Source organism: Ursus arctos, unplaced genomic scaffold, assembly GCF_023065955.2.
Source record: "Ursus arctos isolate Adak ecotype North America unplaced genomic scaffold, UrsArc2.0 scaffold_24, whole genome shotgun sequence".
NCBI lineage: Eukaryota > Metazoa > Chordata > Mammalia > Carnivora > Ursidae > Ursus > Ursus arctos.
This window is the reverse complement of record NW_026622919.1, coordinates 24,815,451-24,830,791: the sequence shown is the minus strand read 5'-3', so window position 1 is coordinate 24,830,791 and position 15,341 is coordinate 24,815,451. Positions and strand designations below refer to the sequence as shown.

At 59.6% G+C, this 15,341-nt stretch overlaps 2 protein-coding genes across 5 annotated transcripts in view; one reads left to right on the top strand and one right to left on the bottom strand.

The window, feature by feature from the left end:
* Positions 1 to 183: 183 nt before the first annotated feature.
* ACSF2 (acyl-CoA synthetase family member 2) overlaps positions 184 to 15,341 on the bottom strand; it is a 36,957-nt gene continuing 21,799 nt past the window's right edge. The window contains exons 2-16 of one of the 3 annotated variants that reach the window (XM_057318260.1): positions 14,251 to 14,446; positions 13,744 to 13,872; positions 13,441 to 13,494; positions 13,096 to 13,214; positions 12,813 to 12,978; positions 12,144 to 12,239; positions 11,867 to 12,024; positions 11,484 to 11,575; positions 10,891 to 10,967; positions 4,302 to 4,409; positions 2,913 to 3,064; positions 2,047 to 2,188; positions 1,849 to 1,959; positions 1,614 to 1,682; positions 184 to 438 (exon numbers count right to left, since the gene is read on the bottom strand). In XM_057318260.1, the coding sequence (XP_057174243.1) occupies positions 418 to 438; positions 1,614 to 1,682; positions 1,849 to 1,959; positions 2,047 to 2,188; positions 2,913 to 3,064; positions 4,302 to 4,409; positions 10,891 to 10,967; positions 11,484 to 11,575; positions 11,867 to 12,024; positions 12,144 to 12,239; positions 12,813 to 12,978; positions 13,096 to 13,214; positions 13,441 to 13,494; positions 13,744 to 13,872; positions 14,251 to 14,446 (1,690 nt within the window). In that variant the 3' untranslated portion in view covers positions 184 to 417. Of the gene's footprint in view, positions 439 to 713; positions 1,960 to 2,046; positions 2,189 to 2,912; positions 3,065 to 4,301; positions 4,410 to 10,890; positions 10,968 to 11,483; positions 11,576 to 11,866; positions 12,025 to 12,143; positions 12,240 to 12,812; positions 12,979 to 13,095; positions 13,215 to 13,440; positions 13,495 to 13,743; positions 13,873 to 14,250; positions 14,447 to 15,341 lie in introns of those variants that run through there. The other 2 variants (XM_026513133.4, XM_057318259.1) reach the window with 2 other exon arrangements.
* On the top strand, positions 6,335 to 10,474 carry CHAD (chondroadherin). 2 transcript variants are annotated; one of them, XM_026513136.4, is made up of 4 exons: positions 6,335 to 7,310; positions 9,143 to 9,306; positions 9,572 to 9,717; positions 9,945 to 10,474. In XM_026513136.4, the coding sequence occupies exons 1-3, from the start codon at positions 6,537 to 6,539 to the stop codon at positions 9,711 to 9,713; spliced, it is 1,080 nt and encodes a 359-aa protein (XP_026368921.1). In that variant the 5' UTR covers positions 6,335 to 6,536; the 3' UTR covers positions 9,714 to 9,717; positions 9,945 to 10,474. The 2 variants fall into 2 exon arrangements, with proteins under 2 accessions (XP_026368921.1, XP_026368922.1); XM_026513137.4 differs by having other exon boundaries at positions 6,338 to 7,310; positions 10,038 to 10,474.

The window sequence follows — 15,341 nt, the reverse complement described above, 5'->3', positions numbered from 1 at the left end:
CCTGAAGAACTGTTTGATAAAGTGGAAAGATCATGGGCTTTGGAACCAGACATCTGGGTTCTAATTCCAGCTGTGTGGTCTTGGGTAAGAATCTGAACCTCTCTGAGTTTCCAGTTTCACCATTTGTGACATGGGGCTAGTACCTCCTTGGTAGGGTTGTTGGAAAAATTTCAAGAGAAAATGCATATGAAAGCACCTAGCATAGTGCCAGGCACTGGGAGCATCTTAAGCTTCTGTTGACCTTCTGAGAAGTAAAGAGGAGGCTGCTGTTGGAGGGGGCAGACATACTGGGAGGTAAGTACTGAAAGCAGCAGGAAAGTTTTGGCCTCTGTGAACCGGAAACTGATGTGCCTTATGGAACCCAGCTGTTTTTATTTCTTGGGTCAAGCTCCAGCATGCTCGATCTGGCCCAGCCCGTCAAGGAAGCCCCAGGTTCATCTATTAAAAAAAAAAAAATTGGGTTGGTTTTGGGGTAGGGGAATAACAGGATGTGGGATGATAGCTAAAGGGTATGGAGTTTTTTTTTAAGGTAATGAAGATGTTTAAAATGGACTTCGAGAAACAAATGTAACATTGTGTGTCAACTATACTCCAATGAAAAAAATTGACTTAGGGGATGACTGCACATATCTATGAATATACTAAAAACCATTGAATAGGATACTTTAAACGGGTGAATTGGATGGCATGTGCAATTTTATCTTAATAAAGCATTTATTTTTTTAAAGATTTTATTTATTTATTTATTTATTTATTTATTAGAAAGAGAGAGAGCGCGCGCAAAAGTTGGGGGGAGGGGCAGAGAGAGAGGGAGAGCAGACTCCCTGCTGAGCAGGGAGCCCGGTGCGGGCTCAATCCCAGGACCCCAGATCATGACCTGAGCCCCAGATCATGACCTGAGCCGAAGGCAGATGCTTAACTGACTGAGCCACCCAGGCGCCCCAGCTTTTATTGTTTTAAAAGGAATACTTCTTGTTGGACTAATCTGACAACACTGTGAAAAACCAATGAGTATACCTTTAAAAAAAAAAACTGGGTTGGTATCTCAAAGGTATAGAATGAGGATTAAATTAAGTAGATAATGCAGCCAAAGTGCTTAGCATCATCGTGACAAGGAACGGGAGGTCTGAAAGTGCCTCCTCCCTTCTCCATCCCATAGCAGCTGCCAAGAGAGCACCCCAGCAAGAGCCCAACCAAAGAAAACAGAGAAGCTCTTTATGCCAAATCACAAAGACAGACGGGAATGTGGGGGAAGGGCGGAGAGGGCCTGGGAGGACCCCCCCCCCATCCCTTATTCACAGGTTTAGATGTTGTTCCATCTGCTCTCGAAGTTTGAATTTCTGAATCTAGAGGAAAAAGAACAGTGAGAGCCAGGCTCGGGCCTCTGCCAGCAATGGTGACCAACTGGCTTGGTTTGCCTGAGACTGAGGAGTTTCTTAGGGTAAAACCAGGAAATTTGGGGACAAACAAGGATGAGCTACTTAGTCACCCTACTGCCAGCCTCTGGACGGCTCTTCTGCCAACCGCTGAGGGAGGCATAGGTGGGGCCACCTAAGCCTTCTGGGAACCTAGGAGCCCAGGCCACCCTGCCCTTCTCTGGTCCCTTTACACACCTTTCCTGAGACGGTGAGGGGGTAGTTTGTGACAAACACGACATAGCGGGGAATCTTGAAGTGGGAGATCTGCAGACCAGAGGGAGATAAAGCGTGAGGCTGGGCGAGGTCATAGGTTTAGGGAGATGGGGTGCAGCTGAAGACTGGGACAGTGGGACCATGGGCTGGCTGGCTGGCAGGGAGAGAGGGTTGAAGAACAAAGCAACATCAGCTTGGGGCAGGTTGAGGCTCCCACCTTCCCTTTGCAGAAAGCCTTGATCTCCTCCTCCGTAGTCTTCTCCCCCTTCTTCAGGCGAATGCAGGCACAGATCTCCTCCCCCATCCGGTCATCCTTCACTCCGACCACCTTCCCGAGCCAGAGCCAGATGTTAGATGTTGCCATGCCCATCCCCGGTTCCTGCTCCTGGGGGCTCACCTGGGCTGGGTGCCTCACCTGCACTTCCTGCACCTGCGGGTGTGTGTGAAAGAAGTCCTCGAGCTCCGCGGGGTAGATGTTCTCACCGCCCCGGATGATCATATCCTTGGAGCGGCCCACGATCTTGCAGAAGCCCTGATCGTCCATCACGGCGATGTCTCTGCGAGGAAAGCCCAGGAATGGCCTCTCAGCTCTGCTTTCTCTGACTGGCTCGCTCCCTTATTCATCGAACATTTATTGAGCACCTACTGTGTGTCTCTACTGCTCTAGAGTCTGGGGGAACGTGGCATGAACAAGACATTCTGTATATATGCTTTTCATGGCAGGCTTTTTTTTTTTTTTTTTTTTTAATCATTCAGGTCTCAGTTCAAGCATGTCCACCTTATAGAGGCTTTCTCTGACGCCCCCCCCCCCAAATCTAAGAGAAGCGGCCCTTTCCACCACTGCCACTTTCCTTCCTCTGACCCTTTTTCACCGTCTTCGTGGTGTTTGGACATGTGGAAAGTAAGAGCAGGACCCTCCTCATCTTGCCTCCCCTCAGGCCGCCAGGGTCCAGAAGGGCGCCGGCACTGGGAGGTGCGCGGTAAGAACTCGTTTAGCGGACAGATGAGCGAGTCTTGGCTCACATTTTACAGACACCAGCGTAGAGCCCTGTCCTAGGCACTCTCGTCCATACTGCGTTTGAGCCTTCAGGGGCCCTGTGCAGAGGGCATGGTCGTCCCCATTTCACCCATGTTGGAAATTAAGTCTCGAAGGTGTGAAGGGGCCATCTTGACAAACACGTTCTCCCTCTTTTAGTTTAACGTTTCCAGCTCAGCCTCAGATCACCAACCCCCTCCCCACCCCAGCCCCAGCCTTTCCGCGGCCCCCAGCTGCCTCCTCACCCTGTCCGGTACCACTTGTCCTGTCCAATCGTCTCCTCGGTCTTCTGGGGCTCACCCCAGTAGCCCAGCATGACGCAGTACCCTCGGATGTACAGCTCCCCGGGCGTGTTCAGCTCGGCCAGCGTCCCCGTCTTCATGTTCACGATCTGGGCCTGGGACCGGGCAGCCTCAAGCTGGGGCCTCCTGCCCCCTCACCTCAGGATGGGGGGAGCCCTCGGGGACGGCTTTGCCTTCCCACCCCCTGGCTCTGCCCATCCCAATGCAGGGAAGGGAGACAAAGACTGGAGTGGATCCACCACCAGCCAGACACCTGAGCTGGGCTGGAAGAACGGCCCGGGCAAGGAGGCGCGGGGGAAGCGGAGGGAGTGGCAGCTGACGCCGAGGATGAGGCCTGGGGAGGGCCAGGCCAGTTGAAGGATTACAAACTGTGCAGAAGAGAAGGGAGTCTCCTCTTATTTCCCATTAAGCAGCAAGTAAAGAAGCCAAAGAGGTGGTGTGGCAGGGCCATGTGAACAGGAGGAGGCAGAGAGGCAGAGTCTGAGAGCCCTAGTAGAGAAAGGAGCCACAGCCAACGTGCAAGAAAAGCCTAGTCGGTGTGCCTCGGTGTGTGCCTCTGTGCAATGGGGAGAACTCCGCTCGCCCCTGTCTACCTTGCAGGTGGGCATCCCGGCGAGGGGCAGTGACACGGTCAGACACCTGGGAAGGGGCTCATGTCACTGCACACTCACTCCACGGAGCGGGGCAGGAGAGGTCTGCACCGGGATGGGTGAGCCTCCGGGGAAGGGCTGCGTGGGCAGCGACCGCAGAGGGGCCAAGGCACAAGAAGACAGGGGAACCAGGTGCAGGCTGGCGTCAAGCACCAGCGTTGGGGCAGGCAGGGAGCCACGGCGGGGAATTTCAGAGGGAGACATGCTCTGGGTCAGCCTTCCAGGTGCAAGGGGCCCTTGGAGGGACAGGCAGCTTGGGAAATGGAGTGTTTATGCCAAGCAAACAGAGGAGCTCTGCGGAAGGCGGGGCGGGGCAGGGGGAGGCGTATGGGAGAGAAAGAGCTGTGTAGGAAAAATCTCTGTGCTCTGGCTCCTCTTTGAGGCTGTCCTGGCTGCCCTGGGACAGACAGCAGGGCTTGGCAAAAACACACCTCAGACAGGAAGGGAGGCTGCGGAGTTCAGCGGGCGGCCGCTCACGGCCAATGCCCCAGCGCTTCCCTCTCAGGCCTCAGCCCACGGACAAAGCCCCAGGCCAGGCCCGAGGAGGACCTTGCTGCTGGGGGGCTCTCGGCACCTCAAGTGAGTGTATGGCTCTCTAATTGAAAGCAATAGACATCCCCAGGGAATGCACCCGAGTTGAGTGATAGGAGGTGGGGTCCGAAGGGCTGGGGCTGGGGCTCACCTCCGTGTGAGACATAATTCTGCCCACGCTTTCTGCCTTCTGCTCCACGGTGTCCTCGCTGAAGTTCATGAAGGTCACGGGACTGTTCTCAGTGGTTCCGTAAGCCACCTAGAGGATCGGGGAAGGGTGTTTGGAAGGAGCCCTGGGACTGCAGAGGGAAGGGCGAGCTACCCTGGGGGGATGGGAAGGAACCCAGGAGAAAGTGGGAGGTAGCTGAGTGGTGGGAAAAGAGGCGTATGGGCAGAGGTCGGGGTCCAGAGGCAGAAGCACTGGGGTGCTGAGCAGACTAGCTCAACTAGCAGGGGCCCCAGGTCTGAATTAAAATTGACAGCAGGGAAGCCATTCTTCCCTAGCCAGCTCTGTTTCCCTGCTTCCTGGAGCTGCCTCATGCCGGAGCCCGTGGTTCCCTGTGTTACCGATGCCCCAGCCTTCTCTCCCTCAGCCGCAGGCTGTCTTAGCACCCCCTTCCTGATTTCAGACCACAACATCCCCTGCCCCGCCCTTCCATACTGAAGGTCTCATAAACTTGATGAGAAAGCCAGCCCGCCTGGGCCCAGCTGGGAACTGCACGGATACAATCCACCCACCCACCCACCCAAAACCTGGGGTCAATGCTTGGCCTTGGGGTGGGTGATCCCCAAGCTTTGCAGAGTTTCCTGTAAATTTACTTGCATCAAAATTAAAACGTAGCCAAAGCAAGGGTTTAAAAGCCCGTGGCACCCTCACCACCCAACACTTCTAGTGGTTGGAACATCCCGAGCAACAGAAAACCAGAAGCCAGCCTTGGAGGAGCCTAAATACCACCATGGAACATTCTGAGCCAACTATGACCCCCCTCTAGAGGCAATGGGTGAAAATTGCTTAGGAGAGGGGCTAGCTACCCTGTATTCTAGGCGCCAGATCAGCAAAGACAACAGACCTTTGTCCATCCCCCACCCCCCTACTCCCAGTTTCCTCTGTGTTAGCTGGCGCGCTGCTGGGGTCTGACCCCGGCCCTCCCCCTCTCAAACACAGACAACAACCCCTACTGGGCAACCCAGAGCTCAGACCCTGCCTGCCTCCCCTCCCCTTTCCACAAGAATCCCGACACCCGTGGCTGGCAAGTGGACACACAGAGACCTGGTCAGCCGGGGCAGGGCTGCCCACAGGACCTGAGCTGTCCAGGGCTGGTCCCTGGTAGCCAGGACCTGAGCGCCCCCCCCCCCGCCCCCCGCCCCCATAGTCCTGGGGCCACTGCCCAGGTGTGGCCTCTGCCAAGTACACCTTGGCGCCACTCTGGCCGCCACCCTGAGACACCCCTCAGGGGCCGGTCCTGACCACTGGGGGTGGGGATGAGGAGATGGAGATATTTTAGGGAGATGGTGCGACTGTGCTCCTTCAGTTGTCCCCACTGGGTGCCTGTGGTCTTCAGGTGTGTCTGCGAGTTCTGCGGGTGGCCCCCCGCTCCCCGCCCCTGGTCCCACATTTCTGGTTAGCCTTCAACCGTGGAAAAACGGGATAGGCGTGCAGGGGACAGAAACTCAAGCCCGGGGCTGGGAGCCCGAGAGCGGCCCCTGCGGCGGGGGAGGAGCGCCCATGTCCTTCGGGCTGGCGGGCTGTGCGGCCGGAAGGGGGAGCCCGCCGCCAGCGCGGCCCTCACGCTCGGCCGGCGCCGCACAACAGTGCCATTAAAGCGCCGCTGGCCGGCCGACCGCGGCGAGACTTGCGTCCGGCTGTCCGGCCCCGCTTCCTCCCTCCCCGGGGCCAGGGCGCCGCGCCGAGTGTGCATGGGCCGGGGGGAGGCATGGGGGCGCGAACTTGAGCAAACAAGTAAATTCGGGAACGCCTCCCTCTCCGGCGTAAACTCGGGGCTCTGGACGCGCCTGTACCCCCAGCCCCCAAAGGATGGGGAAAGGAGGTGGGGGGGGGTCGGGAGGGCAGCAGGATCTGAGCGCCGGGAGAAGGTGGTCCGGGGCTCGGGGACGAGGCTGGGGGGGGGGGTCACGGCCCCGGCCCCGCAGGGTAGCCAGCTGGGGGCAGGGCCCCGCCCCTCCCCGTCGAGGGCGGGGGCGCATCTCTGGGCGGGAGGTAGTTAAGCCCTGTGGCCTGGATGCTCCACGTAGGAGCTGGCTCCGGCTGCGGGCTGCGGTCAGGGCCACCGTATAAAGAAGGCGGGAGCCCGGCGTGCCGACGACTTGCCGCTGCCCGCGCCCCGCCGCCGCTGCCCCCCAGGCCCCGGCCCCAGGTGTCCCGGCCATGGCCCGTCCGCTGCTCTGGCTCAGCCTCGGCCTCCTGGCCGGCCTGTTGCCGGCCCTGGCCGCCTGCCCCCAGAACTGCCACTGCCACGGCGACCTGCAGCACGTCATCTGTGACAAGGTGGGGCTGCAGAAGATCCCCAAGGTGTCAGAGAAGACCAAGCTGCTCAACCTGCAGCGCAACAACTTCCCGGTGCTGGCCGCCAACTCGTTCCGGGCCATGCCGAACCTCGTGTCGCTGCACCTGCAGCACTGTCAGATCCGGGAGGTGGCCGCCGGCGCCTTCCGGGGCCTCAAGCAGCTCATCTACCTGTACCTGTCCCACAACGACATCCGGGTGCTGCGCGCCGGCGCCTTCGACGACCTGACCGAGCTCACCTACCTCTACCTGGACCACAACAAGGTGACCGAGCTGCCCCGGGGGCTGCTCTCCCCGCTCGTCAACCTGTTCATCCTGCAGCTCAACAACAACAAGCTCCGCGAGCTGCGCGCCGGGGCCTTCCAGGGCGCCAAGGACCTGCGCTGGCTCTACCTGTCCGAAAACGCGCTCACTTCGCTGCAGCCCGGCGCGCTGGACGACGTGGAGAACCTCGCCAAGTTCCACCTGGACAAGAACCAGCTGTCCAGCTACCCCGCGGCCACTCTCAGCAAGCTGCGGGTGGTGGAGGAGCTGAAGCTGTCCCACAACCCCCTGAAAAGCATTCCTGACGATGCCTTCCAGTCTTTCGGCAGGTACCTGGAGACCCTCTGGCTGGACAACACCAACCTGGAGAAGGTGAGCTGCTGGCGGCGAGCTCGCCCCGGGCTCCTCTTCTGCCTGGAGGCCCCTCGGACCCGGGGCGGCGGCTAGGCACCGTCCCTCCTCCCCTAAACCTGCTTCTGTCTCTCTGGCTGTCTCCAGGGTGAGGCGCTCTGCCACCTCTGTCCCTCGCCTTGCCACATTCCCCAGCCTACATCCTGCCCTGCTGTCCCTGCCTAGTCTCAGCCACTGCCTTCCGAGGATTCCTACTTACAGACGGAGCCGGGGCTGCCCTGGCCCCAGCGATGGCCTCTGGGAGGCATGTCCCGTGCTCCTGAACCCCCTGCTGTGGGCAGGAGCCCCGTCTTCCTGTTGGGCCTTCCATCCCTCCTCTGCTGTGTTTTTCCTGTCTCCAGTAAACCTACCACCCCATAAAGGAAGGTTTGTTTATTGAGAAGCTTTCCAGAGGAGCTGGGCGAATCAGGCCCACAAAGAGACCCTGTTCTTGGTGGGGGGTGTCCATGTGTGCTGAGGTGGGGTGGGGGGCTGCGGGGGGAGGGGAAAGCAAACAGCCGAGGAAGAAGACCTCCTCCATGTCCCCCAGAGGCCCTGGCAAATGTCCTCCCTCTTCCCCCGGCTCACATGCATCCACACCCCACTGCATTCCCAGGTCCATTTCAACGGAGTGGGGCCCAGGAACCAGCGGCTTCCGCAGGTTGCAGGGACGGCACCCGGGGGCTCTGTGAAGGTGCAAAGGCGAGAGCCCCATAGCACTGTCAGCCTTTGGTACAAGACTCCAGGTGTCTCCCCGCAGGGAAGACTAGCTGTGCCTCACTCTCCCCCAGACCACCGACTGCCCTTTGCCCACCTCGGTCACCGGACCCACCCCCTGGCTGCAGCATCGCTCAGTCCTTTCTGCCCTATAAGACCCAGGTGGGGCTGCCTGGGGTTAGGGCGGAATCCCTCCTCGGGACTGGAAAATCACTCTGGTACAGGGGCTTTGGCCAGGAGGTTTGGGCGGGGACCAGGGCAAGGTGTAGAAGAGCGTCATCAGAACAGTCTGGTTCCAGGGAACTCCACACCCCTCCCTGCACCACAGGCACGGGGATGAGGGCAGAACCGTACCTGGATGGCAGCCAACTTTTGGGGGGATGGAGCCCGCCCGTCTTCAGCCTCAGCCCCTCCAGAGATAAAGTCAGAGTTCCCTGTGGCCCACAAGTGCCAGAGTGGCCTTTTAGTGGGGAGTAGAGCAGGGCAGCAGGGGACGGATCTGGGGCAGAGGGAGGCCAGGCAGGACTGTGATGCCTGGGCCAAAATGTGGGCACCAATAGAATGTTTCCTCTGGAGCCATCCAGCCGGGCCGAAGGCTCCGCCAAGGAGGCTCCACAAATAGCCTCTGGCAAGCAGGGACGGAGGGAGCAGTGAGGACAGTGCTGGGGGAAGTCCCAGGACCCTGGGGCTGCGGGGAGCCTGGGCCCATTGCCCATCCCGCCAAACACTGACCAGCTTCACCGGGTGCCAACTCGGGCTGCTGGAGCCAAACTCTGGCTGCCTCCCCGGTCCCAGTGTTTGTGCAGGGAGCGTGGTGCCAGGGAAGAGGAGGTGGGTGTGGTTCTGCCGCTACTGTTTACTCGCTAGTGTGACCCCCGGGCAAGAGACTTGACGCCCCCCTGCCCCGTCTGCATTTTGGAAATGCCAGCACCGATCTCAATAGGTGGTTGTACAGATCTGATGATCTGAGCCAACCTAGTCACTCGAGGAGCCACTGCTTATGTCCAGGGAAGGACCCTGCTCTCTGGGACCACAGCGCTGGGAGAGGCTGGACCCTGGGGGCTGGGGTGCTCACCCCTGTCCACCTCACCCCCCAGCTCTCGGACGGCGCCTTCCTGGGTGTGACCACACTGAAACACGTGCATCTGGAGAACAACCGCCTGAGCCAGCTACCCTCCAACTTCCCTTTTGACAACCTAGAGACCCTCACCCTCACCAACAACCCCTGGAAATGTACCTGCCAGCTCCGGGGACTTCGGAGGTGAGAACCCCCTCCCCCACTGCGGCCCCCAGAACCCGCTCTCATGGGATGGCCTGGAGACACACTGGCCCGGCATGGAGACATCTGGGCCCTAAGTCCTAGATCTACTCCCTAGCCGGTGTGGGAGCCTAGGAGTTTGTAACATGAAGATGACGGTTCTAGGCCATCCTAGAGACGAGTCCATACTGGTCCCCTGGCTCACTGTCCCCCCCATCCCCACACTCCCACATCTCTCCCCAAGCCCAGCGACTCTCTGTCTCTCTAGGTGGCTGGAAGCCAAGACTTCCCGCCCTGATGCCACTTGTGCCTCGCCTGCCAAGTTCAAAGGCCAGCATATCCGTGACACGGACGCCTTCCGCGGCTGCAAGTTCCCCACTAAGAGGTCCAAGAAAGCCGGCCGCCATTAAACAGGTGGGGGACGGGTGGGTAGGGCCCCCATTCCCTTCTCGGGGATTCTAGCCAGTGAGGAGGGTGTCCTCACAGAGGGGCATGCAGACCCTCCATTTGTGTGGGGAGAGGAGGGGAGGACCGGGGCTCCCCTCTAAAGGGGAACATGACGCTGCCCAGGACCCCCACCATTCTCTGCAAGCCTCGTCTGGGTTGTTGGACTCCTGATACCAAACTTTGCCTCACCACAGGTCCTGACCCAGCCGGTCCTGGTGACCGGCCTCTGCCTTCAGCTGGAGAAACTACTGACCTTCCCACCTCTGACCCCCACCTTCTCCCCACAGCCTCTGCTGGCTCACAGAGCTGTCCACATCTAGACACGTCCTGGCAGGGGGACTCGGGCGCTCCAGCACGAACCGAGCTCCGCCTGACGGTGAGAGCTCCATCACGCCTGGCCCTGCCACCACGGCTCCTCTCAGAGAAGCTGTTGCCAAGACCCCAAGTCCTTCAGAACCAGAACAGGGTGGCCATCAGGATGGCTACCCTTCCAGAATCCTCATTCCCTCTGCTCCCTGGAGCTTGCCATTTGGAAACAAACATCAGATCCTTGCCCCACCCCTTGCTTCCAGAAAAAGTCTTGAGCCCATACCCCAACTCCGCCAGCCCCCCCCCCCACCTGCCAGGACACTCTAGCAGGACACCGGTGCTTTGCCTCATACCCTCCCAGGCTGCACTTCTTTCCCAGATTTTCATAAATATAAATTTATGTATGTGTAATATTTACTCCCCTGTCACCTATTTCTTTTTTTTTTTTTTTTAGAGATTTTATTTATTTTTGCGAGAGGGAGCGATGGAGCATGCATGAGTGGGGGAGGGGCAGAGGGAGAAGCAGGCTCCCTACTGAGCAGGGAGCCTGATGCGGGACTCTGGGATCATGACCTGAGCCGAAGGCAGATGCTTAACCAAGGGAGCCACCCAGGCGCCTCCCCACCCCCCCCACCCCCGTCACCTATTTCTATGATTCGCCAGCTGCCATGAGGTCAGACTTGCTCACATCTGCTTTCTGAAATGAGGGCCAGCTGAGACAGTCTTCCTTGGAGATTTGGCCTGAGCTCATCCCCACCCCCACCAGTCTGTTCTCACCCCAGCCTGGATTGCCTCCTGCCCACAGCCCCAGCCCAGCCTCCTTCCACTCACCACCAGCTCCTTCATGTTCAGTTTGTCAATGATGGCTCGGATCAGCTCTGGGGGTGCAGGGGACCCAGCAATCACACCTGAATCAGAGAGAGGACTGACACAGCTCCCCGCTTCTCCAGGCCCGGTGGACCCCCTTCACCTACAGCTCCTTCTAGAGAAGAACATTCCCCTCTCACCCTTGACCCTGGACTTACTCCTACCCCTGGCAGCTGGCCTCGGGCTGATGTCCAGAGACACTGAGGATTTGCCTCCCTCCCACCCACTTTTCTTTTTTTTTTCCTTTTTTTTTTTTAAAGATTTATTTATTTATTTATTTGACAGAGAGAGAGACAGCCAGCGAGAGAGGGAACACAAGCAGGGGGAGTGGGAGAGGAAGAAGCAGGCTCCTAGCGGAGGAGCCTGATGTGGGGCTCGATCCCATAACGCCGGGATCACGCCCTGAGCCGAAGGCAGACGCTTTAACCGCTGTGCCACCCAGGCGCCCCTCCCACCCACTTTTCTACAGTGGTCTTGTCGTCCCCTAAATAAAAGACTGGGCACATATCTAGCTCACCAGGCCCATCCTGGCCTGGCCACCCTTGGCCCTACCCCACCTCCACGCAGGGCCGAGATGTCATAACTGGAGAAGTCTGGCTGGTTCAGAATGTCCACGAACATTGTGGGGGTGCCATACAGGAAGGAGCCTCTGTGTAAGGTGGGGGGAGTCTCAAAATCAGGCTTGGAAGGGGAAGGAAACTCCCTCCTCTCACCCATCCCACCCTGAACCTGCCGTAAGGGCCAAGGGTGCATAGGTGGGGAACAGGAAGGAGAAGCTCTTTGGAGGCAGGAACTGGTCCTCCCCTGGGAGTCCCCCACTACCCCTGGTCTCCATTTCTCTGGGCTGAAGGGAGGAGACATCTCCAAAAGGGATCAGGGCGCAGAAGTGAGGAATAGGAGGGTCTCATCAGCCCCTGGGGGGCTGCCCACGGATGCCCACCTCTCTTTGCTGATGGCCTCCAGAGCCTTCTTGCCATCAAAGGTCGGAGAAGCCAGGATGAGGGTGGCACCATGTATCAAGCACACCATCGTGCCCCCTACAGAGCCCAGGCAGTGGTACAAGGGGCTGGGCAGGACCATCCGCAACTCCTCCGGCATCTGGAGATGGAGGCGGGGAGCCGGTTCTATCCTGGAGCCCGAAGCCTTAGGAGCCAGTTTGTCCAACCAGCAGGGGGAGCCCCCCCCCCAGGCTGCAGGGCCTCGGCTACCCCCCTTACCTTCAGGCACAACCTCAGCCGATTCCCAATCAGGTTGGAGTTGTTGACAATGTTGTAGTGGGAGAGGGTGGCCCCCTTGGGGCTGCCTGTAGTCCCCTGATAAGACAAACAGGTGATGCTTGGCCTCCTGCTCCCCATCGCCTTCCCCGCTCTGGGCCCGTGTGGGAGAGCCTCGGAACAGGGCGTCAGGAGACGGGGACCGTTGTCCCGGATCCACTCGTTCCTCGAATACGTGCTCACAAAGCTTTAGCACGTGCCCGCACGGTGCCGGGTGCTAGGGTCCAGAGATGTGGAAGATAAGGTGTCTGTCCTTATGCCATCCGTCAAATGGCTCAGAGGACTCTGTGGCCCACCCACAGATTCCCACTCTGGGCCTTAGTTTCCTCATCTGCTAAATGAGGAGGCAGACCTATCAGCTCTGGCCTGTGGCGGCCCAGGGTGGCTGCCACTATGCTGAGGATGAGGAGACCAGGGGAGGGAGGCATGTGACAAGGACCCCAGTGGCCAGTGTCTTCCAGGGCAGAGAGGACAGCTAGGGCCGGCCCCAGGAGGAGAGTGTCTACACTCCGGACCTCCTTGGTCATCTCCTCAGTCTCGGACAAGAGTCACAGGGGTGGGCAGGGGGTAGCATGCCAGCCTGGGCTTGGGGCCTGGAGACTTCCACCCTACCGAGGTGAACTGGATGTTGACGGGGTCATGGCAGGACAGGAACTGCTGGGTGTACCGGAGCCGGGCCAGATGCTGCTTTTTGCTTCCGGTGGCCACCACCTCATCCAGGAGCAGGGTCCCCGGCAGCGGGTGGTCCACTGAGATAAGCGTGGTCAGGTCTGGGAGCCTGGGGGTAGGGAGGGCAGCGAGAGTCAGAGCCTAGGGAGACATGAGCCTCACCCCTGGGGAGTGCGGGGGCCAGGGAGCCACACCATGCACCCTTCCCAAGGTGGGACACCCTCACCTCTGACTCTTTAAGGCCCCTGGCTGGGCCTTTTCCAGCTCCGGACAGATCTGCTTCAAGATGTTGTAGTACTGCTGGCTCTTGAATTGCTTGGGGAAAACCAGGGCCTTGCAGCCCACCTGTGGAGCCCGCCCCCCGGCATGGTCAGCAGGGAGCTCCAGGCACACGTGCCATTTCAGCACCCGCACCAGCCTCGGGTCTGACCAACCACCCTCTCCTCCCACGCACACAGACCCAAGGAAAGACAGACTCTGGGTGTCCTCCACCTGCGCATGCCCCCCACTCCCCCCCCCATCAACCCTCTGGCGGTGCCGGTCAGGCCCCTCCCCTAGGAGCAGGTCCTACCTTCTTGAGGGCATACTCCAGCTCCATAGCCTGATAGGCGGGGTTCACGGACACCTAGTGGAGACGGCGAGGGGATGTCAGTCAGTGTCTTGGCTCGACCCGGTCCCTCTCGCTGCCCCTCCGTTCTCAGGAAGCCCAGAAACACCGTGTAGTCAGAGGCAGTGCCCTACACTTCCGGGCCTCCTGGGTGGGCTTCAGAAGAAAGCACTACCCTCCGGTGGTTTGGGGGCCGAGGAGCTGGGGTCTCCCCCGGAATGGGGCACCCCAGACACCCCCAGCTGTGTCGCACGAGCCCCTGCTCACCAGAATGATGCCCGTCTGCGCGGTGGCAAGCTGCATGAGTACCCACGGGTAGGAGTTGGGGCCCCACATGCCCAGCCGGTCGCCCTTGCCGAGACCGATACTCAGGAGCCCAGAAGCAGCTTTGTCCACCTGGTGTAAACACACAGGGCACGAGGGGTGAGCTGCGGGCGAGCAGGAAGGGGCCCGTGACTCCCACCTCAGCCCTTGGCCCAGGGATTCCCATCAGAACCCTCTGGGAATGAGAGACAGGCAGATTCCCCGGTCTCAGTGGGCCTGGGGCTACGCATAGCTAACACGCATCCCCGGAGCAAGCGGTGCAGATGACATCAGGTGCAGGTGGCCCCTTCTGCCTCAGCCCTGTCCCCTGCTCCTGCCATCCCCTGGGGTCCTCGGGCAGCCCCAGCCCCCGCCCCCCAGCCAGCTGCGGCCCTGCAGCTCCGCCCAGCCAGCCATCGCAGCCTGGGGGCTAGCCCCTGCCCACTTCGAGGGTTCAAGATCAGGACGCACCTCCTCCTTGAGCTGGGCAAAGGTCAGCCGGATGTTTTCCTGGGGGACGACCAAGGCCTCTCTGTCGGGGACCCTCTGTGCTGTGGCTTCCAGGCACTGCCCCACGGTCTTGTGGATAAGACTATGTTTTGTGAGGCCCTGGACGTAGCTGAGGCCGCCAATGGGCAGGGGAACGGTGTTATCCGCCTCTCTGGAACTGTGGGGAGACAGGGTTGTGTGGAGATGGGCTCCACTGCGCCGGGCCAGGCCTCTCTGGCACCCCGGGCTGGCAGCTGGCGGGGAGGTACAACATGGGAGGGGCTGCTTCGGAAACTGCGTGCCCCTGCCCCTGCCCCAGGAACCAGGACCCAATAGAAAGGCTCAGTTATTCTGTAACTCTCAAACTACTCAACCCCCCCCAAAACAAACAAACAAACAAACAAAAAACCCTATTAATTATTTTTTAAACAAAAACAGAAAAGGCCCCCAGAAGGAAAAGTATCACACGGTCAGCTTAGGCCTGCACGTGGTTGCTGGACCCTCCGGGTGACGGGGGCTGGGCTTCTGCTGAGGCCTCGGCCGGGGGTGGGGGGGGGGTGGGGGGAGTGCAGCAGGTGTCAGACCCTGTTCTCATTGGAGAGCGAGTGGTACCGGGCCTGAGGGCCAATGCTGACCATTCAGTGCTTCAGCTGCCGTGCTAGAAAGACCATGTGTATCTTCCGTGGACTGACTGCTTGGGTCTTCTGGGGGAGAACTTCAGGGAAGAACAAGGTATGCAGGGCAGAGGGGAGCAAAACTGGGTTCCCCGTAAATGGGCGAGGAGCCCACTGCCATCTTGCAGGAGGGCGGGTCACGAGGCAGGCTGACAGGGAGGCTGCTGGGACTGGCTGCTGCTTTGCACCAGGGAGACAAGGATGAGTCCCACAGTGGGAACACCCGCTGTAGCTCTGTGGGGAGTGGGTGAGCACCAGGCTGGGATCAGGGACCGGGTGGGGGGTCTGAGGTCTCACCCCGGATATGCTGCTGGCTGGGTGGGCAACTGCTGCAGACACCTTTGGTGTCCCATGTCACCTCCATGGGAGCATCTCTGGTTTCTTTTTTTTTTTTTTTTT

Bases quoted from the DNA above. Each gene is read 5' to 3' on its own strand.
- CHAD (XM_026513136.4), top strand. From the start codon at position 6,537: ATGGCCCGTCCGCTGCTCTGGCTCAGCCTCGGCCTCCTGGCCGGCCTG. The intron at 7,311-9,142 runs GTGAGCTGCTGG...CTCACCCCCCAG, and splicing joins ACAACACCAACCTGGAGAAG to CTCTCGGACGGCGCCTTCCT. The intron at 9,307-9,571 runs GTGAGAACCCCC...CTGTCTCTCTAG, and splicing joins CAGCTCCGGGGACTTCGGAG to GTGGCTGGAAGCCAAGACTT.